This window comes from Sceloporus undulatus, chromosome 2, assembly GCF_019175285.1.
Source record: "Sceloporus undulatus isolate JIND9_A2432 ecotype Alabama chromosome 2, SceUnd_v1.1, whole genome shotgun sequence".
Lineage (NCBI taxonomy): Eukaryota > Metazoa > Chordata > Lepidosauria > Squamata > Phrynosomatidae > Sceloporus > Sceloporus undulatus.
The window spans coordinates 24,380,677-24,406,297 of record NC_056523.1 but is presented as its reverse complement, the minus strand read 5'-3'; the positions used below and the strand labels follow the sequence as shown (position 1 = coordinate 24,406,297).

The 25,621-nt window shown below is 41.4% G+C and overlaps 1 protein-coding gene across 3 annotated transcripts in view; it reads right to left on the bottom strand.

Moving 5' to 3' along the window:
* Positions 1 to 24,111, bottom strand: part of QRICH1 (glutamine rich 1) — a 38,315-nt gene extending 14,204 nt beyond the window's left edge. For 2 of the 3 annotated variants that reach the window (XM_042452397.1, XM_042452399.1), the window contains exons 1-4: positions 24,005 to 24,105; positions 23,170 to 23,262; positions 11,955 to 12,284; positions 5,673 to 6,692 (exon numbers count right to left, since the gene is read on the bottom strand). In XM_042452397.1, coding sequence (XP_042308331.1) covers positions 5,673 to 6,692; positions 11,955 to 12,263 — 1,329 coding nt within the window. In that variant the 5' untranslated portion in view covers positions 12,264 to 12,284; positions 23,170 to 23,262; positions 24,005 to 24,105. Of the gene's footprint in view, positions 1 to 5,672; positions 6,693 to 11,954; positions 12,285 to 23,169; positions 23,263 to 24,004 lie in introns of all 3 variants that reach the window. The other variant, XM_042452398.1, reaches the window with a different exon arrangement.
* Positions 24,112 to 25,621: the final 1,510 nt, after the last annotated feature.

The following is a 25,621-nucleotide window of genomic DNA, read 5'->3' as shown; positions in this document are numbered from 1 at the left end:
TTTGGCCTCAGCAGGAAAAGGCCTTTTTCAAGAAATCACTGGAGAACACTCTCCAAAACATAGGACCATTGGTCCAGTTTTGGAAAGGGTTCTCAATTCCAGTAATTTCTGCTAAAGGCCCATGAAGAAGACCTGTTCTCATAATGATGATTTTATTGTTTTGAACTGTATTTTTTGAGCGATGTTATTGTTTTCCTATATGGATTTCAGATGTTGTTATTGTTTTATGGCTGTAATCCCGCCTCGATCACGAGGAGAGGTGGGGGGGGGGGTGAATGACCATCTCAGAACATGTGGTGCTTGTCCCATTACTGCTTTCTGCTTACTTTTCATGCTTTTCAGTACTCTCTTCACTACTCCTGAGTCACAGTTCAACATTCAAACTATGTATGTACTCATACAATTTCTGATGCATGAATATGAAGGAATAAAATTATCTCCTTGCTGTTTTATAACTCTGGATATCAGAGAATTCCATCTTGGCTATGGGAACCCGCTGGGTGGACAAGTTATACTCTCTCAGAATAAATCTTGCCAAGAAAACCCCACGATCAGTTTGCCTTTGGGTCATCTTAAAATGGAAATGACTTGGAGGCAAACAACATCATCATCATACAGACTAGATTTTTCTATAGTTGCTGTTGTTATTTGCCCATCAAGCCAGCTGCAACTTAGACAACCCTATGAATGGGAGATCTTTGTGACCCAATTGCAAATCTGTTTTCCACCAGATATATCAGTAACTATGATCCTTTAAGAAGACCTTTTAGCTCCAATCTGTCCACAAGCATTCAAAACCAGCATGACTAGTGCATGCTTCAGTGCAAGAGATTCAAAAGCACATGAGTGAAGTCTTCCCAGAAGGATCACAGGGGAGACTAGCAGCTATTGGTGACACAGCAGAAACTGCATTTAAATATTGCTTCCAGTTTGTAAGAGCCCGGTCCTTAAACTGAAATGGCTTGCATTTGAATTTTTTATAAGTTCAAAAGCTGTCAAGCTACTGCCTTACAGATATACCAGGTATTAAGAAATAAATGGGTATTAAGAATTAAAATGTAAGAAGGTACTTAAAAATGCCACTTCTGTAGACAGACAGGTCCCCCAGTCTTTTACAGCTAATTTGCCTGACAAAGGTGTTGGCTATACTCCTGCCATTACGTCACCCCTACTTTCAAGGCCAGCATCCCCTCAAGATGGTGCAGAGAAGCCAATTTCAATGCAGCAAATCAAATTATATGGTGGCATTTGGCTCTAGCAGAGGTGGTAATACACCTTTAAGTCGCCAAGGCTCTGAAAAGCCTGTGGGGCTCCTTCTTTGAGTTTCATATACAGATTCTGTTACACTGGAAAGATGCAAGGCCCAGAAGGCAAAACTCTGCAGAGCTTCTGCTCAATCAACAGCTAAGAAATCCTGTGTCTCTGAAAAAGAATCATTTGCAGTCAGTCTGACACCACCATTAGCAGAATGAATGGCAATTTTTCAGGATAACTCTGCTTTCATAAAGTCACTTTCTATGAGTGAAATGTCTATTCCAATAAGCATTCTTTTTTTAAAAACATGTTTCAACTTTTATTAAAACATTCTGACAATATCATTTGTCTGCCTCCTTTCCAGTTGGTCTGGAAAGAGAGGAAAAACAGAGCAACAACACCAGCACACAATGGGATCAGTAATTCCCAATATTTATTCTTTATATTAAATTGAAGCAAGTAAACTGTTTTAAGCTAATGAGATTTTAAAAAAGTCACTCATGGTTTAATGAACTATTGATTTACGAAGACAGCTGTAGTAACCATAGTCAGAATAGGTACATTCACACAGTAAGTGTTAGAACATAAGCCAAAATCCTATCAAATGTCCTATCTACAGTAAATACATGGTGCGTGTACACACATTATATAAGTTCCACTGAGACAAGGAGTCTATGCCTGTTGTTGTTGTGCGCCTTCAAGTTGTTACCAACCAACTTATGGTCACCCATCAATGGGTTTACTTGGCAAGATTTGTTCAGATTTGCCTTTATTTGAGGCTAAGTGTGACTTGCCCAAGGACACTCAGGGCATTTTCATGGCTGAGTGGGGATGTGAACCCTTTTTTCCAGTCCAATGCCTCTAGTAATGCTCAGTCACTACAACATGCTGGCTCTTTTCTATGTTAGCTGAGTATACATTGGATATAGTAATTTTTCAAGAAAAAGATTATTGCATCTCTTCTTCTCCCTATCTTTTTACTGAATATTTAGCTTAAACATTCTAAAGGCTTTTTGAAGGTCATGACCAGAATCTGCAACTCCCCCCTAAAGGAAGAAAGGTGAATTTCCTCTGTTTGCCTTTTCAGTGGCAGGCAAAAACCCTATTAATGCAAGCCTTGGGAAACTGACCTCCCTGGGACTTTTAACTAGGCGACAGCTGTATTTTCTTTGTGTGTTTGTGTACGTTAAATTGTGCTTAGTTTTAAAATATTTGCACCTGTTTTATTATCTAACTACAGTGCACCTGTGTCACACATGTGCACACCATACACAGTTTTCAGCTTACGCTGAAAGGCGTGCACCGGAAGAGGTAATGGCATGCGTGCCACACCACGGACACAAGCCCCATTGTTTTTATGTGGTACAGTGTGCCCTTCCCTTACGCGGGGAATCTGTTCTGGAAACAAGCACCCCCACGTAAGGGAAATGCCGAGTATGCTGGACTCCCATTGAAAACAATGGGGCTTGTGCACGCGTGCCATTGCTTCTTCTGGTGCATAGTTTTCAGCGTAAGCTAAAAGCTGCGTACAGCACACCCACGTATGATGTGGGCAAACTGTATTTCCCTTGTGTGTGTGTGGTGGGGGGGGTTCCCGGAATGTATCCCCCGCATAAGGAAAGGGCACACTGTATAAGTTACTTTGAGCCACATTTTGGGGAGAAAGACGAGTTATATAAAGAAATATTAATAAATAAAATAAAATAAAAACCTTTCCATGCAATACTGGGGCTAGATTGATACTAATTAGCATTAATACATAGTACACTGGTACCCCGGGTTACGAAATTAATTCATTCCGCCGCCGCTTTCGTAACCCGGGATACTTCGTAAGCCGAATAGCCCATAGGCGCTAATGGGGAAAAAGCCGCGGCTGCGCCGCGGCTCCATTTAAAACAGCGCCGGCTTTTTTTCGCAACCCGGGGAAACCTTCGTAACCCGGAAATAATTAATTAAATATTTTTTTTCGTAACCCGAAAAATTCGTAACGCGGCGCGTTCGTATCCCGGGGTACCAGTGTAGTTGCTATTCTAAATGGTCAATTCCAAAAGAATGAAAACTCTTTTAAACCAAATTATTTTTAAAACTGTGGCGGGTTACAAACCGCCACTAATGACGCACTCCGTGCGTGTTAGGGTTAGGAAGGGGTGTGTTAGGATTAGGAAGAGTTGCCCCTTCCTAACCCACCCTAGCCCCAACATGCGCGGAGCGCGTCATAAATGGCGGCGCCCATCCACATGGGCGCTGCCATTTTGACGTCTTGGACGCTGTGCGTCCAGATGTGTCACAGCAGAAGTGACGCCATGAGGGCACGCTCCGCCCCTTGCGGCGTCACTTCTGCGTTTCGAAAAGGAGCGCCATTTCGGCGCTCCTTTTTCGCTGCGCGGGGAAGCCTCGCGGTCTGGCCGCTGGGGCTTCCCTACGCAGCGAATGGCGGCTGGGGAAAATGGCCCCTTGAGGGCCGTTTGTAACCCGCCTGGGATTGGTTTGGGGGGGGAATTATAAATCTTATTTGATGCATTTCTTTAAAAGCGTAACCAGTGATAATCAATCCTGTAAACAGACCATATCTGGGGCTTTTAGTCAAATCGATTTATTTGACAAATATTTATAGATTTATTTATTTATAGATTTTTTTCTTTTGTTTTTTTACACAATCCTTAGCCCATACTTTATGGATACTCCAAATAGAGTTCAACAGCATACACTGCTCCTAGCACTGGGCATACCCAATAATACAACAAGACAGAATTCTAAATAATCTTGGCTCATTCCACTCAACTGTTCCAACCTGGCTCTTCCTGCAAGCAGGAGCAGCTAAATAAACTGACACCTCCCTTTTTGTTTAATGAGAAAAGTGAAGCAGGAAGTTTAGCTTCAATCTCCAATGATAAGCCAGGTACTGTATAAACTATGGCTTGTTATGTTGCTGGTAAATAACCAGTCCGTGATCCCCTACAACAGTGGTGGCGAACTTATGGCATGCGTGCCAGAGATGGCACTCAGAGCCCTCCCTGTGGGCTCATGTGTTGTTGCCCCAGCACAGATTTCGCATTATTATAAAGCCAGACGGACATGGCACTTTGTGATAAATAAGTAGGTTTTGGGTTGCAGTTTAGGCACTTGGTCTCTAAAAGGTTCGCCATCACTGCCCTAGAATCTCATCTTATTGTAACTTGTGAACATCTTATTGTAACATTGACGATGCCATTCTATCTATGGGGAAGGGCACACATTCAAGGTCTAGGTTCAACAACATCTGCTTCAGCTACACATTGTGCTTCCTAAGTATTTTAATGATCCCATCTTAGCCAAAACACTTGCATCCTACACTAGCAGTAGGCAGAAGGCAGAGAAAGCTCTAGTAACAGATCTCCAGGTAATCAGCAGTAGATCAAGAAGGGGGTCAAAATGAGCTTAACAAAAGCAGTAAAAAGACTCTTTGATTTCTCTAATTAAGCTAGCAAGAATTGAGAGGAACAGGAGTAGACATGTTCAAAAGGATCTGTGGATGAGTTCTACTAGAAACAAACTTCTGACTTAGCCTTTGCTCTTATAGGCACTTTGTCCCACAACTCTGTTTCCACCTTTTCAAAACACTATGTTACACTTATGTCAGTCTTGCAGAACCAAGTCTGTCCACTTCTGCCCTACTGATTCATACAGCTCTATTTTACTCAGATGTACTAGAGTGGGAATAGTTCCAACAAAGACATGCCTTTTCATACAAATCCAGGTTCTAACCAAGGCATACATTTCTCTCAGAATTAGTATGTAAAATTCTAGGGAGCAGTTGTTTTGTAAACCACTGATCTGACTTAAGCCTAACAAAACTCTTTTATCCTGCCAGGTAATTCAATAAATGTTGAAATGAGAGCAGAAGGAAAATAAGAAATCTTTACTGTTTCACCTACTAGTATCACCCCAGAAAATACTACTCACCTTCTGCAATTATGCAGGATTAGATCAAACAGTCCACATTCCTAAACATTCCAGTGCAAAAAAACAGAGCCCATTCTCAAAGGGAATATAGGGAATATTTGTTTGCATGTGTCTGCAGACACATGCAAAAATGTACAAGGGTTTCTGCAGAATCTTGTACAGTAGAAAACAGTAAATCATCTGTGCCATGTGTGACTATCTGATGCCAACCTGTCAAATGTCCACCTCTTTCTACAAAGACACCAAATATCGCAAAAGCATAGACACATTTGGTCCAGAGTAGTTTGTAAATGAAGATTTCACATAAAATAATTCATGTATTGATCTGTGTACATAATTTAGGTATCCTGGACACAATACATTGATAGTTCCACCCATGACTTTTCAATGCCTCTTTCACAAAGATCACAACCATTCCTTCCTCAGTCAGAATATTAAACATGGCAAACATTTTCTTTGTTGAGTAGTTTACTTACTGAGCAAGTAACCTGCAGCTGCTGCTGTTGTTGTTGCTGCCCCTGCTCTTGTGGGGTGGCCTGCTGCTGTTGCGGGTCCCATATGTGAACTGTTTGGGCTGTATTTTGGTAGGTCCCTGCCACTGCTTGCACTGCCACTGGAATGTGGATATTGCCATTCATAAACTGTGCTGGGAAAAGGGAATTAGCAAGAGTTTGCACCACTTCCTCGTGAGAGTTTTTGACGACAGATGCACCTCCTACCATCTTATCCTTATCATCTTCCAGCTTCACAGTGGCCAATGTAGTTGGGGAGCCACTGACATGGACAGCATTGTAGGCCTCCTGGGGGATGGCAATATGGGTTATGTTTTGCTGTTGTAGATCACCACGTGGCTGCGCAGAATAAACAGGGATGGTCCAAGTCTCCCCAGTAGGGCTGGTTATGGTCCCAGTGGCACTATAGAGGTGGGCACTATCCACCGTTAACAAGTCCGGCCTTAAGGATACATAACTCTGTTGCTGGCCCTGGGGAATGGCCAAGACTGTGGCAACCGGCTGCCCTGAAATAGCATATGACACAGTAATAGGCATATCCACTTTGCGCTTCTTTACTGGCTGGAGGACACTAGCGGTGCTGATCCTCCGCTCACCTTCCCGTGGTGAGCCTTGCTGAGGTGGAGGCGGGGAAAGGGCTCCAACTGTTTGGATCTGGATCTGCTGGCCCCCAGCAATAGCCTGTCCTGCCACAAGCTGTGCCTGGATCTGCTGGTGCTGTATGTGTTCTTCTTGTATTTCTGCACCCTGTATTTGCTGAGCAGTCTGCACGTGTTGCACTTGGATCTGAGCTGCTTGCAACTGAGAAGGACTAGGACTCTGAAGCGCTTGACCCTGTATTGTCTGGGATGTCTGTTGCTGTGCCTGGCCTTGGATCTGCACCTGGACCTGTATCGGCTGTTCTGTGGCTTGGTGAACAGTGAGTTGGGGGGAGAGCTGTTGAGTGGAGACTTGCTGAGGGGACTGTTGAACCTGAACTTGCACCTGGGGAAAAGAAAAACCAAGGATTCAACAGTTAGCACTCTTAACTCCAAAATCCCTACACCAGTGACTCTGTGACTAGACAAAAGAGTTTATATATCATAATGCTTCCTGTCAAAAAAATGAAGCCAGCCAGAGACCGAATAATAGCTTCCACATATTCAACTAACAACCCCCCCCCACTCTACTGCAGGGTCATAGGGGTAACTTTTATAAATAAGAAGTGAAAGGAAAAAAACCTATGATCTCAATGAAGACTGTACATATTCATAAACAAGATTTCATTTTCAACAACTGAATACAAGACACCATAAAAACAACAACAACAATAACAACAACAAAAAGGGAAACTGACATGATAAAGGGCCTACAATTGTTCTGATGAGATTCTGAAGCCTACACGTGGCAATGCTAATGAACTGCAACTTCCACAAACCCTTAGTAATGGCTATCCTGTTTAGGGTTCGTAGGAATTGAAGTCTACAAACAACTAGAAGGCCACAAGGTGCCCACCCAGTTCAAACCATATAGGTATGGCGACATCAAAAGAACAACTTAGAAGAGATTCACACACGCACACTTCATACTTAAGAGCAGCATCAAGCAAATCTGCATCCATAAATAAGTCACCACTGATTAGAACAAAACGATTTTCCTTTCACATCAAACAATGCCTTTTAATGGACTTCATAAAGGCATACAAGCAAGACACACCAGCAAAGTTGAGAATGAAAAGGCAAACTATGTATATGCTTATGTATTTAGGCAAGCCTTTGGCTCTTCACTCATACTTCAGAATCTCATCAGACTCACTGGAGGAATCTTATGTCACTTTTTTTTAAATCTTGCATTCAGTCAAGAGCTTAAAAATGAGAAGTTTTTTTTTTCTTTTACTGATTATATTAATGATGTTGATGTGGTGTGCTGCACTTTGATCTTTTTATTATAGAATCATAGAATCATAGAATCATAGAATCATAGAGTTGGAAGAGACCACTAGGGCCATCCAGTCCAACCCCCTGCCATGCAGGAAATCCAAATCAAAGCATCCCTGACAGATGGCCATCCAGCCTCTGTTTAAAGACCTCCAAGGAAGGAGACTCTATCACCCTCCGAGGAAGGAGTGCATTCCACTGTCGAACAGCCAATTTATGTTTTAAATACATTTTTAACTTTTGTATACTAACATTTTAGCTGTACTTGAATGTAGGTGGAATATGCTCAGTACTGAAAACTTCTATTCAGGTGCATGAGTATCACCAAAGTGTTGGCTGCATATGTAGGACTGGTTTAGTGCCTTTAGAGATTAAAAGGAATAGAGCTTTTTTTTAATTTCCAATGTGATACACTGCCATGTTTAGGCCAAGATGACGTCTTCACCTTATACAATCCTATGTCATTGCTATTGCTCAGCCCCACTATGATTCATTAACATGCAAGCATTCAAGGAGCATGTCAGCAGCCCACAAATACTAAAACTTGTTTTGAACTGGTCTGCACTGCTCACCCATCACTATACTGAATGGTTGAATGGTGAGAATTATAGTAGCCTCTAGCACATATGGTAGTAGCAACATTCTGTCTACAGAAACCTGTTGCTACATGCAGATTACTATTCATAAACAGGATTGAATCAATTTAATTTATATGTGAAGGCACATTAAGCATTCTGTAGAATACATTCTATCAGTACAATAAATTCAGTAACAGTTATTCAATGTCTGTTGCATTCAGAGTGTACTTGCTTACTATTTAATATACAGTCACTAAGCTAAGCAGGGTCAGCCCTGGTTGGATGGGGAACCACCAAAAATAACCAGCGCTGTACACTATAAAGAACTGGCAAAACCACCTCTGAGTAGTCCTTGCCTAGAAAACTCTATGAAATTCATGGTGTTGCCATACATCAACAAGCAGCTTGACACACAAACACACACATGTAATATACATGTTTAAGAGTAGAATCCAAACAATATAGCAGTTGGAACTAAAATCCTCAGTGCTGTAAGTGCTTCTGCCTAGGAATGGCTGTGTTTTAAAGTGTCAAGAGCACCCAGGTTTAATGGACAGGAAACATTTTTCTAATATAAACAAAACCCTTTGTAAGCAAGTTAACTGAGAGCTCTATTGTAACACCATTCAGGCACCAGAAAATAGTTGTGAGTTTTTGAACCAAATTCAGAAACATTTAGCTACTATAATTCAGTTTTACTGACACATGCAACATCAATTACTGCAACCAACATCCTGAGTTCTGAAATGTAAGAATATTTTCTCCTAAGCTGTTAGCAGAAACTATGCTTCAAAGTTTTTTTAGTGGCCAAAATATATACTAGTTCTTAAGCAGTAGAATTCTTTTATAAGGAAAAACAACCCTAAGCATTAATTAGTAAGCCAAGGTTGGAATACACTACTCATAGCTAAAAAAAGTTTCCAGTTACTAGGTATTGATAAACTCAAGTACTAAAGAATCAGTATCACTTTTCTTCCTTTTAGATAAAGATAAACATCAAAATTCAGTTAGTTCAACTAGAGTATGCCCAATGAATCAACAGGAATTCAATGTGGGGTAGGATTCAGAAACCCAGTTGTGTTAATCTGGAATATCAGTATGCAAAGGGATCTTGTAGAACCTTTGAGACTAATTGTGTGAAAGAGTCTGTAGCTACAAGTTCTTTCACCGTTTGTCTCAAATGTACTACAAGTTCCCTTTGCATAAAGTAACTTGATAGACTAACATTTATTTACATTCCAATGGTTCAACAGGGCTCTAGTAGTTGCACCAACAACTGCATTTAGGCCTTTTCTCCGAGAACTGATTCCACAACTCAGAACTAATGATATCAACCACAGTGTCATATATGGTAAGAAGTGGATGCCCACAGGTAGCATTTGGCCTACAGATTGACAGTTGCTGCCTGTGCCAGCGCTGCTTAAAAAAAAAAAAAGAGACAGGACTGTGACAGTAGACACAAAGCAATGAAAGTAAACCACGTTGTCAAAGCTTACTATGGAAAGAGGGAGAGACAACAGAGAAATTACATACATGTCTGCTAAACAATTTAAGTATGCATCTCTCACTCCTTCCACATATGAACAGGAAGGTTTAGAAGAAGTTTATGTGCTCCCTGTGTAGCCGAACAATTCCTCAACTTCAGTGTTCTTTCTCTTCCTCTATTCTGATATCAACATGGCCTCGGAGGGAGAGAATAAGAGGCAATATCTTTTGGACTTAATCCCCTCCACCACAGCCATCCCCTTTTCTTATGTGTCATGTCTTTAGAATGTAAGTCTGAGGGAAGGGAACTGCTTTTCTTGTTATTTTTCTTGTAAAGTGCCATATACAGTGATAGAATCATAGAATCATATACAGTAGTTGGAAGAGACCACAAGGGTCATCCAGTCCAACCCCCTGCCATGCAGGAAATCTGTATCAAAGCATACCCAACAGATGGCCATTCATCCTGTTTAAAGACCTCTGAGGAAGGAGACTCCACCACTCTCCAAGGGAGTGTGTTCCACTGCCGAACAGCCCTTACTGTCAGGACATTCCTCCTAATGTTGAGGTGGAATCTCTTTTCCTGGAGCGTGCATCCATTGTTCTGGGTCCTGTTCTCTGGAGCAGCAGAAAACAAGCTTGTTCCCTCCTCAGTATGACATCCCTTCAATTATTTAAATAGAGCTATCATATCACCTCTTAACCTTCTCTTCTCCAGGCTAAACATCCCCCGCTTCCTGAGTCTTTCCTCGTAGGGCATGGTTTCCAGACCCTTCACCATTTTAATTGCCCTCCTTTAGATAAACTCTAGTTTCTCAACATCCTTTTTTAATTGTGGTGCCCAGAAGTGGACATGATATTCCAGGTGGGGTCTGACCAAAGCAGAATATTACTTCCCTTGATCTAGACACTATACTTTTATTGATGCAGCCTAAAGTTGCATTGGCCTTTTTAGCTGCCACACCGCACTGTTGACTCATGTTCAACTTGTGGTCTACTTGGACTCCCAGATCCCTTTCACATATAGTCTCTAAATAAATTGATGATGATCTTCAGCCTAGCCCTGATGGAATCTTTACTTCATGGCTAAGGTATCCCATTAATACCTCATATTTCAGAATTTACAGTAAGCTGTTGTTTATGACTAAGTGTATCTAGTCACCAGAATAATGGCTATTATTTATCTTTAAAAGCATTAAAAGTAATCAAGATGTGTGTGAAATGCACCTCAAATCCCAATTCTGAAGCACAGTAGGGATGAAAATTCAGGTACACCATTCCTGCAAAGAAGCAGATACGTTTTGAAATACAGTCCATCCTCCGTTCTCATGGTTCTGAAACTCGCATCCCTCACTTATGCGTGAGGGATGAATGGAGGAAACAGTGGGGTGCGTGCCCAAGGCGTGCTCCCATGGCCCCGCCCCTATATTCAAGCCATTTTTGCGAAGGGGTTCAGAACGGATCCCCCGCGAAAAAGGAGGGGCGGCTGTAATGGTATTTGAAACATAATATTTCTTAAATGACTGGTCTTATTTCTTTGTTCTTCAGAAATGAGTTTGTGAATTCAGAAATGTATTTATATAATGATCAAGTTAGTCTTCTAAGATCCATCTGTTTGCAAACCACACACATTGCTTCAGACTTGTTTGCAGCTTCCTCTTGGGATCAAAAAACACATTTGTCGATATGCAGCTACTTGTACTGTACAATTTTATACTGTGAACAAAAAACAACAACAAATAGTATGGAAAGATTGAAAACATGTTTCCCATTCATATTAGATATACAGTGGTGCCTCGGGTTACGAATTTAATTCGTTCCGCGGCCGCTTTCGTAACCCGAAAAGCCTTCGTAAGCCGAATTGCCATAGGCGCTAATGGGGAAAAGCCGCGGTTTGCGCCGAAAAGCGCCAAAAGTTTTTTCGTAACCCGAAAAAACATTCGTAACCCGGAACAATAATTCCCTATGGGATTTTTTCGTATCCCGAAAATTTCGTAACCTGGGTATTTCGTATCCCGAGGTACCACTGTATAGCAATTGATTCATACAGTTATGACATATACAACTCAATACAGTCTTTATCCTACCTAGAAGACTACTCATAAACAATGTACTACTTTTTATACTATTTTGTTTCATAGACCAAAGGAAGGAAATGTAAGATCAGTTGTTTCTAGCACTGTTGTTTACACTGCCTAGAATTCAAATATCTGCATACACCTGAACAAAGATGGAAAACAGTAGTTAAGACATCTTTTTAAGATTACCTGAACTTGCTGGGGTTGCTGCACCTGTATTTGCTGCTCTTGCTGGGTTTGTTGCTGGACACTTGTAACGGGACAAGCAAGTTCAAGCAAAGATCCAGCCACTTCTGTGCTATCTGTATAAATACAGTTTCCACCTTGCTGATAAACCATGGTTGTAGTAGCAGCTGTCTGCTGAAATTCCTGCAGTGCTTCAGGGCCTTTGGAGGCAAGGGAGTCTAGGAACTCCTTCATCCTATGCTGAGGGATTGTTCGTGCTTTTACACGGATGTATTCTTCAAAGGAAATGGTGTTTTCCAAGGAATTATTCATATTGCAAGGTCCTCAGGATTCCTTAGAAGAGAAAAGCAAACATTTACTAACTCCAAGCTATCAACTGAGTAGCCATTACCTTATTTGTAACTTTTTTTATGAATCAGATTCAGGTCATCAAGTGCACCCACTCCCAAGCAGCACCTAACCTGTTAAAAAGTCGTGCTTACGATAATATGCTGCTATCTGCTAAATTTCCCTTATGCTACCTTTCATCTCTCCCATTGGCCTCCAACAGAAATCTCAACCTCAGGTGAATGGCTTCTAACAAGAATCTTGACCTCAAGTGAATCAAGCTAAAGCAAGCCAAATAAAGCAATTTTGAAAAAAATGCAACTGTTTTATTTGTTCATCGCTTCAGGAGCTGAGAGGCAATATAGAAATATCTTAAATAAACAAATAGCCCTGTTTATAAGCCATAAAGTTTCCTATAAACTGGGAATCCAAATATTTACAGAGTTTCTACCATCTCACTAGACAGCAATTCTCTTTATAGTATAAAATGAAATATATTTTTATGAACAAAAAGTTTCTTAGTAATAAACATGATGTACAAGCTACCTCTCTCTCTCTCTCTCTCTCTCTCTCACACACACACACACACACACACACACACACAGAGAGAATGACAGAAAAAACAAAACAGGGGTTACTACATTTCTGTCATAATTTCTACATTACAAATGGGAAACAATCTGCACAGGCATTCTAATTCAAAGAAATGAAAAACTACAACTGCTACGTGGGCATCACTGCTTCAATAAAAAGACTTATTTATGTGGATTTTTTTTAAAAAATTGAAACCAAAAATCTAGTGCCAACACAAACACAGTAGAAGCATACAACTAGGGGAGTAGAAACTTGCACAAGAATTCAGTGCTCCGATGATTTTAACCCACCATTGGCACAACCTTTCTATGGTTGGTGGGATTACATGCTCCTGTGAGGGAAGAGGCTATGCTGAGAGCAGCAGTGCTGCTACTGGGTCTCCCATTTCAAACAGGCTTTTGCCTAGGAGCCAAACACTAAATGTGCCAAACAGCTACTGGGCAGCAGCAGTAGTGGGGGAGTGACATTGCTGGAGGCTCTTTCAGAGATGAAAGAGTGGGGGTTTTACCACAAAAAGCCTATGATGAGACAAATCAAAATTAACAAACAGATAATGCAAGAAGATAAGATTCCCAGATCGGAAGGAACACAACAAAGAAATGAGGTGGTAATTATAGTGAGGAGAGATGTAGAAAAGCAGTGAAAGGATATAATGCAAAGTCTGCCAAATAATGTTAATAAGACTTCAGTGAAAACCCCATCAATATAACCTTAATCCATGTTTATGCTCCAACTACAGAGGTGGAAGGAGGAGAGAAGAGGTTATGCTGGAGTCCAGAAGGGAACTGATCACACACTAAAAGAGGACTGCAAAAATATATGCAAAAATAGGAAAAAGAGCAAAATCAAAGGCTGAGGGAAACTTGGCCTACAATCAACAAATGAGCAGGAGACCAACTGACTCAGTTTTGAGATGTTAACAGTTTGTTCATGGCAAACACATTATTCAAGCAACCCAAGAAGTGACTGGACATATGGACATCATCTGATGGTCAATACAGAAATCAGATCGACCACCTAATTGGAAGCAGATGGAGAGACTTCATTTCTTAGGAAAAAAACAAGTTCAGGAGCAGATTGTGATACAGACCATAAACTATAATATCAAAAATTAGAATAAACTTGAAGAACACTAAACCAATCATCACGCTGAAATACAACCTGAAGCACATCCCCACAGAATTTAAAGAGAATGTGAATATATTTGCACAGTTAAGGCCTAATTATCTGGAAGCCAGAAGTCTGGACTGAAGACAAGGACCCTGGCAGAGAGGAATGTAAAATGTGGTAAAGGAGAAAGGTTTTATGGATACCCCCAATTGCTGACAAGACAAATAAATGGATCCTAGAACAAACTGAACTTTAACTCTCTCTAGATGACTAAACTGAGACTGTTGTATCTTGGACATTTCATGAGACAACATGACTCCCTAGAAAAGACAATGGAGTCCATCCACCCTTCAGAAATAATCCAGCTTGACACCACTTTAACTGCCACAGGTCAATGCTATGGAATTCTGGGAACTGTAGTTTGTTTGTGGCACCACAGCACTCTGGTGCCACAAACAAACTACAGTTCCCAGAATTCCACAGCACTGACCCATGGCAGTTAAAGCAGCGTCAAACTGGATTACTTCTGCAGTGTGGACGCAGCCTACAATGCTTGGTGAGGTAGAAGGCAGTAGGAGAAGAGGAGTGCATTCCAGATGGATAGACTCAATCAAAGCAGCCATAGCCCTGAGTCTCTAAGACTGGAGCTAGGCGGTTGATGATAGGCTGACTTGGAGTTCACTCATTCATAAGGATGCCATTAGTCAAAGTTGACTTGAAAGCAGTTAACAACCAAGGATTTTAGCTTCCATTAAACATACACAGAGCGAGTTATCTCTTGAAAGTGTGGAATGCAGAACACCCAGGTAAGTCTCAAAGATCTAGGACCTTGGAAATCTGCCTTATACTGAATCAATGACTGGTTCAACTAGCCCTCTATTATCAACATGAGCAGGCAGTGGCTTTCCACAATTTTTAGCAGTCCTTCTTAGTCCTGTTTGAAAATTGCTGGTAGTTTCCCAGCCAAGTACTAATCAGACCACACTTTCCTTAGCCTCCAAAATCAGACAAAACTGGGTGTATTCATGGTGGCAAGAGGGAGATGTGAATTACTGCTCTGCATTGATTCTTGTACATTCCTGTGATGAGGAGAATTATGCACAGCAGGTTAACATAGGCAGGTTCATCAATTAGTATTATAATTCCAGATTATTATTTAGGGTGCATTATACCTAGTTTTGAACAGATGGGACAGGTTTTTTTTAACCTGCCCCCACCCCAAAACATCCCACAAAATAAAACAAACCTGGGAAGTTTAGGAAGGAACACTATATTATCTTTTAATTTCTGCCTCAGTTTAAAAGTTGTAACCAAAATGGTATACTGACAAAATAGGCAGTGTAGGTGTACCTGTGTTTATATCTAAGTTAGTTTCTATTGGCTGTGCTTCTCAAATACATGCATGCACACCATTACTAGAAGAGATTCATCTGCCTGTCTCTATATAGGTTGAGCCTCCCTTAGCTGAAATGTTCATACCAGAAGTGTTTGGGATTTCAGAGCTGTTTTGAATATTTACCTGAACTGGGACCCAAGTCTAATCATGAAATTCATTTATGTTTCATAGACACTTAGGCTGTATTTTTCATAATTTTGTGCATGAAACTTGTGTACAATGAACCATCAGAAACCAAAGGTGTCACTATTGCAGCCACCCATGTGGACAATTTTGGAATATTTTGGATTTTGAAATTCTGGATAAGGGAGAGTCAGCCTATACCAAGAAAAGCTTTACCTGTTAATTTTCTGCATGCAAAACATAGCAATAAGGCCAGTTACATATAGGGATTTCTATTTACATTTTTAAAAAAAACCTGTACATAACCAGGGGTCTAATGGGATGGATCCAGATTTAGGTATCTATAAACTGGAGCTAAGGAGCATAGTTCTTTTTCTCTCCACTCAACCGCAGCCCCATTTTCAGCCTACTGAAAGGAGACCAATGTGGGTGGAATGTGGTGCAATGGTTTTCCTCCAAATCAGGTGAAGATACCTTCCATTAACAAAGCTCTGCTCACAGAAGGTGCTCCTACCAATTTCCTTCTTCCTCGCACCACAGCTTGACACCAGTCAGCAAAGTGTCCTGATGCCTTATGCAATATTTTCAAGGATCTGAAAGAGCAGGGACCTACTTTCATTAGCCTTGTCTCTCATGCCTAAATATGTGTCCAACCTATTAAGAGATCTTCACATGGAAGAACACTCACTCACTAAAATGAGGAGATGCATCTGTACAGTCACTGTTTGAATACTCCACTAATGGGACTTTCATTTATCCAATCACCAAACAAAAATGAATTGTTTTGGCAACCACCTCACTAGCTTTACGGTTCCAGCCTCTTACTGACCCAGAGTTTATGCAGTTGGCAGTATAGAAAATGCCCTATCCGTGGTTTTTCTTATACCTAGACAGCATGTTTATCTAAACTTCAAATTATTTATTTATTTTCTAAAAAAAGGTTCCTAGCTCTCATGCTAGCAAAAACATATGACCATGAGCAATACATGGCAAAAACTCAGGTAGAAGGGGACCAAGAACTTTATAATCTTCATCGTTCCCTGCCATCTAGTTCTCCTAAACCTTATCTCCACACTCTGTTCTCCTTCAATTCTAGCTCTCATTCAGGTTCATCAAAGTTAAATTCTAAGAAAATAAACTCAAAGTAAATATATATGTACAGTAGGTTGTTCTTAAATTATTTATTTTGTATCCGGGATTTTTGTTTATTTATTCAAAGTATGAGTTGAGAATAGAAGGCTGTACAGCATATACAACAGTCCTATTAGATACTCAGCTTTTCAGGTTGTGTGAATTTTTTCTCAAAATAAAAACAAGTTAATGCTTACAAATAATCTGAAATATTTAGAGAATTATAAAATGTACAAGCTGCAGTTTATAAGATGTGATGTACATACTAAATTTTTTAGTCACTAAGCATTCCATCACCAACAATTGTGTGCAATTAGAGGAAAAGAAAACCTCAAAGACAGAGAACGACCACTACATATATTGAATCATGAGAAAGCCTATGTCACCAAAAAATCAGTCACTTCTGTAGTCATTTCCTCAAAGCCACTCAACATCCAAACATGTATTTCTTCATTGGAAATTTAATGCATTTATTCTACAAAGGTAGAGGGAAATGTGTGCAGTCATATGTCATTTTTGATGCTGTTTACAAGCAATACATGCATTAATGCTATATGTCTTCATCCCACTGCTGCAGGAATCAAATTAAGGCCTCAGATTCTAACTTCTGCTGAGAGCAGCAAATGGTATCTTGGGCCTTCTGGTGCTTGTTTCTGTTAAATTAAACAGATTCAGGACCTTTTCACACATTACTTAGAGCAAGAAGGCAGTTGCTCTCACACTTACTCCTGGTCATTTCTGCAACTTCAAACCACATTATAAGATTGGATCACAAACCATACTAGTAATGTTCACCTAAACTGGGTCAGAAATTGCCATCACAAATAATTATAGGATCCATTCTCACTACACACGTAATAATTCCAGAGAACCATAGAGAAGCAATAACTAGAGGGCAGCACCTGCGCTAAGCCAGGTAATACATAAATGGGGCCTCATGTCTTATTTAAACAGAGTACTGTATTTTCTGGTGTATAAGACTATTTTTTAACCCAGGAAAATCTTCTCAAAAGTTGGGGGTTGTCTTATACACCGGGTGTCATCTTATAGGGCGGGTGCTGAAACATCTGAGCCAGACTGGAGAATGTGCAGTTGCCACATATGTAACTGAAGGGCGGAGCAAGCTGCAGGCATCCGGGACACCCGGGGTATGGGGAAAAAAGCCGTGTTTGCAATACCACTCTGATAGTCTTGGAGACAGGGAGGGCTGGGCAGGCAGGGAGAGCTGACCAATCTAAGCAGGCTTTGTATACAACAAGTGTTCCTGCTAAGTATCTGCATGTCATAAGCATTTGAATTAAAATTACCAGATTGAAATCAAATATGATGTTTTTATTTGGTGTGCGTTGGAAGAGGGGTAGTCTTATATGGTGATTATATCCCAAACACTATATTTTAACTGGAAAAGTTGGGGGTCGTCTTATACACCGGAAAATACGTATTAGGTATGACTTCTGTGAGCTCAGGCATGCCCAACTTTACATTTGTTTTAGGCTTAACTATTATATTAACCAACTCCAAAAGAATCTGTTTAGTGTATATGAAGTTTAATAGGTGTAAAGATCAGCCAGGAATTGCCACAAACATACTATGCCAGATGCACATGAATCCAAAAGATAAGGGATACAATTATAATATTTTGGGGGGAAAACCTCAGAAGTTCATTGTTAGTCATTTCATGTTTTTAACATCGGGATTATTTAACAGTTAACATTGGGAACAGGGGCATATTACACATTTTATGCAAAACTCGGTAAATTATAGCTAACTATTACAACTTCACTACTTTTCAGAACAAATAATAAGTGAAACATATTGGTCCTGTATTTTAGCTAGTGAATTTTAAAATTAAAATGCTCCAATGAGGAAAGAAAAACAGATCCTTACTTTTCCAATAAAGGTTCCAGTTGGCAAACTTATGATGCCTTGCTTTCTGTGCTATGATGCTATTCCCTTTGCTGCTGACCCAGTAAACACAATTCCCAAGAGCAAGAGAAATTAAATGTAACATCTTTGACATGGTGCTCTCTCCCCCCCCCCCCCACAATCAGAAATAAAGAGAAGCATTTGGGGCAGTCCAAGCTATATTGCCATTAAAAAACAGACTTCACAATTATGCTCTCAGTATTGTCAGATTTGAATAATCTTTTCAAATGAGTATTAGATTTCATAGTGGGGGGAAAGTACAACCTAATGCCAAACATATTACTAAATGCCAATTACTTTAAAAGAATGCATATCTAAGGAAGTAGCTAAAGATATAAACAGATGCTTGAATAGTTAACAAAACAGTTCATTGTTTTATTTTTGCTACTTCTCATAAATCAAATGTATAGTTTAAGTCACTCAAATAACATTTTTATCTTTACATTTTATTATAGTCTTCACAAGTAGTTAACTACTCTGGGTATCTCACTGTTGAACTGAAAAAAGTTAAGTAGTACTATTTAAGGGCTGAGGTGGCTGGCCTTAGATCCAGCAGTTAGGTGCCTCCAATACTAACAAGGTAAGAGTGAAGAACATCCTTTTATTTGCAGAATTACAAATACTATCAAATTAGCATTTACAGATAGTAAAGTTTAAGAGTTATCTTAATCTGGAACACTATAAAAATGAAATGGCATTTACTAAAAAAATGCATAAGACTGTATAGCTGAAATAAAAAAAATAATACAAGTACAAAATGTTGACACATGCAACCACATCTTAACATCACTGAAACAGATACAGACAGACTTGCTATGACATTTCGGAATATGCCCAGTTGTTGTTGTTATATTTATCTGTATCTTGCTCTTTTCCCAGAACTGGGACTCAGAGAGGCTTCACATTAAAAAAAAACCCAACAGTACAATTAAAAACATTGAAAAGAGGTGCATTAAAAAGGAATTAATTATTACAATGTTAAAACAGATAGCTACTGAAAGAATAAAATAAATTTTAAAAAGATAAAACCCCTCATTTTAAAAAGATAAAAATGAAACAACATCCCAAGCCGTTCCTTTACAAGCATTCTGTTTTAAAAGCCTGTCTGAGCAGGTAGTTCTTAGTCTGCCTGCAGAAGGCCAACAAGTAGGGGCCATTCTGGTCTCCCTGGGAAGCAAGTTCCACAATCCAGGGGCAGCCACTGAGAAGGCCCTCTCTCATGCCCCCACCAACCATGCTTGTGATGGCGGTGGGACGGAGAGAAGGGCCTCTCTAGAGGATCTCAGGGCCTGGGCCAGTTATACAGACAGATACGGTCTACCAAATAGTGTGGACTTGAGCCATGTAAGAAAGGAACAATCCTTCATCATTTCCCTGGTGGTGCAGTGGTTAAATGTCTGTACTGCAGCCACTCATTCAAAACCATAAGGGTGCAAGTTCAATACTAGCCAGGGCTCAAGCTTGACTCAGAATTGTGTCCTTCCGAGATTGCTAAAATGAATACCCAGCTTATTGGGGCAATTAGCTTACAGTTGTAAACCGTTTAGAGTATTTAGTTCAGTATGAAGTGGTATATAAATGAAGTTGCTATTGCTATTTCCCTTCAAAATTCAGATAAGGCAAGGGGAAAGAGAGCATGGGCACTGAAGCACACACTCCAGTGAACTACAGGGCTGGACATTCCACTACCCCACACAGCTCTCAGCATAGAAAAATCCATACATATCAGCTAGACAATCATCTATTTATGCTGATTCTGAGGAGTCAGGTCACATGGTATGCCAAATGAGAATCCTTCCCACTCCCAAGGGGGAAGAAGCCTTTTACATATTGTGGGAACTAATATTAGATCATTTAAATGAAACTTACAAATCTGGGCTAACAGTATATCTCTGCTGACTTATTATTATTATTATTATTATTATTACATTTTATTTGTAAAGCTCTGTAAATTTGCACCCCAAACAGGAGTAGATGAACATGTATGTTTGTTGACAGGAAGTTATCCAGGAAAGCTATCGTCTACCTTGGCATAAATCTTGACAAATTCTTCAGCCAGCACTAGTTTACCAGTCAGCATTACAGAAACTTACATCATGTTGTGTGTGCCTGAATCCTTAAGACACCAATATTAAAATGGAATACTTTTATACTGCTTCTACATTCTCTTTTTTCAATTGAGTACAAAAGGTACCATTACTTTCCCCTTGTGCATGTGTATCTTCGATAACCTGCAAGCAGGGAGCAATTTTCATTTTCAAACCCACAATTCTCATTAGCACTGCTGCGGGGAGAACACCAGATCAGAAATGTAATATTGCAGTTTTTTAATATTATCTCTCTGTCTCTCTCACAAATACACTGTACTTTCTCCTTCATAATTTCACCACGGTGATTACAAATATAAATATTGCAGAGCATCTTAGGTTGGGGGAGAAGTGTGTAAACTTCTGAATGCCAAATCTACCATGGCAATTTTTCAGAAACTACCTACCCTTATGCTGACCTAAGATGATCCAACATAGACTATCATACCTCATTGAAATCTTCCAGTCTTGGAACAGTCATTTGTTTTGTTATCTATAACCACTGCCAGTAAATTCTAAGATGTAGTCTAGTGTTCAAGAAGACCATTCAGAGGGAGAAAACACACTTGTTGTGTCATGCATTATTGCCATCACCAATGTTTAGAGACATACATATACATTTATAGCATTAGCAGTACCAGTGCAGCTAGGAACATATAGATGGATTTAAAAAAAAAATACTGGAGCTATTCTTTCTTGATTTTTCATCCTTACTAGACTTTTGCAAAATGTGCTTTGTGTTGCTTTTTCATTTTTTAAACAAATAAAGGATTCCTAAAAACAACTCTTAGATATCTGTACTTTCATGTACAGTAAATGTTAAGTGTGTAAGGTCAGATCATGTTGATCAGCAAAATCAGATAATTCAGAGTGCTTAAAATTATTAAAAACAAACACACTGGCAGTATGAGAACAATCTAGACTCACCAAGAACCCACACTGTATTTCTGATATTTGTGTCCTAAAACTCTTAAGGCTTCTCATGATGTGGCCAAAATATGGCAGTTAGTCACCTGGAGCTTATGCCCCAATAAATCTGTTCATCTTTATGGGACCACAAAGCTACAAGGGATGCTAAAAATAAAATCAACATGATAGGTTGTTTCACCGAGGCCTAAAAAGGCCTCTCAGTTGTTTCTTTCCACCTATTTCTATGCTGATCATATGAATGGTTTAACCAGTCATTAGAGACAGAATAATGTGCAGAAGACAGAGCCAGTGTGGCATAGTGGTTAGACTGCTGACCTATGACTCTGGAGATAAGGGTTTGATTCCCAGCTCTAGCATAAAAAAAAAAAAACCACTGGGTGATCTTGGGTGAGATACTCTCTCTCAACCTCTGAGGATGGCCATAGCAAACCTCCCCTCTGAAAAAAACCTTGCCAAGAAAACCCTACAACAAGGTCACCATGTGTCAAAAATGACTTGGAGGCACACAGCAGCAGCAGCAGCAACAGTGTGCAGGGGATAGTCCCTTTTCTTTTTTTAAAAAAAGGTGAAATCTAGAAACCTGCTTGTAAAACTGTGACGAGCTGAAACAACTATGTACAGTGGTACCCCGGGATACGAATTACCCAGCTTACGAATTTTTCGGGATACGAAAAAATCCCATAGGGATTTATTGTTTCGGCTTACGAAGGTTTTTTCGGGTTACGAAAAAACCTCGGCGCTATTTTCAATGGAGCCGCGGCGGAGCCGCGGCTTTTTTTCCATTAGCGCCTATGGCAATTCAGGTTACGAAGGTTTTTCGGGTTACGAAATTAGCCGCGGAACGAATTAATTTCGTAACCCGAGGTACCACTGTATATACAGTGGAGCCTTGCCTCGCCCGGGGATCCGTTCCGGACTCCCCCCTCCCGTGTAAGGCAAACAGTGCATAAGCTTGAGCCCCATTCAATAGCATGGGGCTTGTGCTCACAGCAGTGCGGCTTCTGAGTAAAGAGTGGTGGTGTCTCCTTCTTTGTGGAGGTTATTAAACAGAGGCCAGATGGCCATCTGTCACACAGGGTGCTTTGATTGTGAGTTCCTGCATGGCAGAAAAGGGTTGGACTTCTTGGGGTCTCTTCAAGAGAAGGTTAAGAGGCGACATGATGGAGGTTAAAGGGTGATATGATGTGAGATGAGACAGTTATGAGGTGTGATAGCCCTGTTTAAATATTTAAAGGGATGTTACATTGAGGAGGGAGCAAGCTTGTTTTCTGCTGCTCCAGAGAACAGGACCCAGAGCAATGGATGCAAGCTGCAAGAAAAGAGATTCCACCTCAACATTAGGAGGAACTTCTTGACAGTAAGGGCTGTTTGACAGTGGAACACACCCCCTCATTGGAGAGTGGTGGAGTCTCCTTCTTTGGAGGTCTTCAAGCAGAGGCTGGATGGCCATCTGTCAGGGATGCTTTGACTTAGAGTCCTTGCATGGCAGAATGGCCTTGGACTGGATGGCCCTTCTTGGGGTCTGATTCTATTATTATAATAATGAAGAGGAGTATATATGGCATATATGGGCTTACACAGCAACAGTACTTACCTGCCAGGACCATTCAGGAGGCCTAATGGGGCCTTACATGTACTGTACTCCGTAGTAGTGCAAACTGCAGCAACCAGCAGCCATTGAATCTCTCTTTAAGAGACGAAATATTCAATTACAGAGAGGTTGGGAAGGCAGAGGCCCGCGCAGCATCAAAGGAGAACCCTGCCTTGCGGATGTGACAGCCTCCTGGCCGAGGAGGAAGAGGGGGAGAAGCATCCTCCTCTTCTTCCTCTCACAAAGCTTTACTGCCAGGGGCTGAAAAGGCGAAGAGGGAAAGGGCCGCAGACCTGGTGTCTGCGCATGCGCACTCCTGGAACGACGACGCTGGGGAAAGAGCGAGGGCGCGCACTCTTCTCTCTCGCGGTCTCTCCCAGCGTCGCCGTTCCAGGAGTGCGCATGCGCAGACACAAGATCTGTCTCGCTCTCTCTCTTCCCCCCTTTCCTCTCACAGGATTCTTGCCGCCGCGCGCATGCGCATACCCTTCACTGCGCGCTCGTTCTCTCTCTCTCTCTCATATACACACACAGAAACCTAGAGTTTAGGAAACGCTAAGGGAGGGGGCCTTTCGGAAGGCTAACGGGGTCTCCCCGCAGGGGCCTAACCCCGCCCTCCGAGCCGTCAATCTTCCTCCCCCCTCACATACACACAGACGCCACACAACAGCCGGGGCTGTCGGGAGCGCGCTTTCGGCCCGGCCCCCCTCCCCTTCTTCTCCGTTACTGTTGCGGCTCCTTACTTTCCAGCCACCGTTGCCTCCTTTCCCCCTCCCTCCGTCGTCGCCGCTGCCGCCCAGCCCTCCCTGGCCCGGCTCCCATCCTCGCTCCGCCTCACCCCGGCCCCTCTGCCGCCCGGCTCCGTCGCCGCCACCTCAGGCCCCGCGTCTTTTTTCTCCCCCTCACAGCTCCCTGGGCGCCATCTTACATTCAACCCGCTTCAGCCAATCAGAGCCCGGGGCTACGGCTCGCGAGAGCTCCGCCTCCAAGCCTCGCGAGAGCGGCCACCCCCTCAAAGCCACGCCCCTCTCGCCTTAAAGCGGACTGGAGCTTAGTTCCAAGGAGGACTCAAAATGGGGGAGCTTTTTATTTCCCTCAGGGAACAGCAAAGGCTGTTGTTTTGCTTGACTCTTCCTCAGCTCTCTTTACTGTATAGCCCTGACTGTGAAGGAAACATAAGTCCAAGACACACTACATAAATAAACCGGTTTGAATCCGCTTTAACTCTTTGCTTGGCTCTTTGCTATGGAATTCTGGGAGTTGGAGTTTGTTGTGGGGCACTCTGGGCCCCACAACAAACTCCAACTCCCAGAATTCCATAGCAAAGAGTGAAACAAAGAGTTAAAGAGATTTCAAACCGGTTTATCTCTCCAGTGTGGATGTAGCCCTATTTGTCGCCTTTATAGTAAAGTACAGTTAACACAATCCAAAATAGAATAACACCCACAATCCAAAAGTACAGAATTCAAAGATACATAGCCTGTGGGATCTGTATACAGAGAGCTCTTGTAGCACCTTTGAGACCAACTGAAACAAACAAGTTGGCAGCATGAGCTTTCCAAGACTTAACTCTACTTCCTCAGATGCGTTACTTTATCTTATTCGTTTATATATGTCTGTGCCTCGCTTCCACTCCACCAAATGCATCTGAGGAAAGAGAATGAAGTCAAGGGAAGCTCATGCTGCCAACTTTTCTTTCAGCTAGTCTCAAAGGTGCTCAAACAACATACTAATCCAAAGTACAGTAACACCCAAAATCAGCAAAACAGTGATACCTTTATTGGACCCACTCAAATGCACATTATACCTCTTGCAAGCTTTCAAAGTTACACTGGCTTCTTCATCAGGCAAAGGTGTTAAAAACCATACAGGAGAGGGGTGTGTGTGTGTGTGTGTGTGTGTATGATGATGTTAGTCTCAGCAGGCCTGCATTTTGTCAAGATGTTAGTCCTGCGTATGGAGGGATATCTATGCAGGCAGGTCACTTCTCCTCCTGGCCATGTGGAACTGTCAAACAATGCAGATTAAAGTCCAGGTATGTCTTATGAGATCCAGGATGTTTCACTGCTATGAAGGTGTTTTCTCCTTCTTCCCTGTTGCTTTCTATCACCTTGGGTTTGTTGCATTTGTGTACCTTCAAGTCGTTTGTGAGTGATGGCATCTCTAAGGCAAACCTATCCTGGGGTTTTCTCTACAAGATTTGTTCAGAGGAGGTTTGCCATTGCCTTGCCCTGAGGCTGAGAGAGTGTGACTTGCGCAAGGTCACCCAGTGGGTTTTGAGCAGGGAATCAACCCCTGGTCTCCAGCATCATAATCCAATGTGCAAACATTGCACCATGCTGGCTCTTGTGGTACTAGGGAAAATGTATTTTAAAGTCCAGGAATTTGAAAATCCATTAGCAAAAAAAAAGGACTTCCTATGAGATGTCTCAGTCCTGTCAAGGCATTGTCGTTT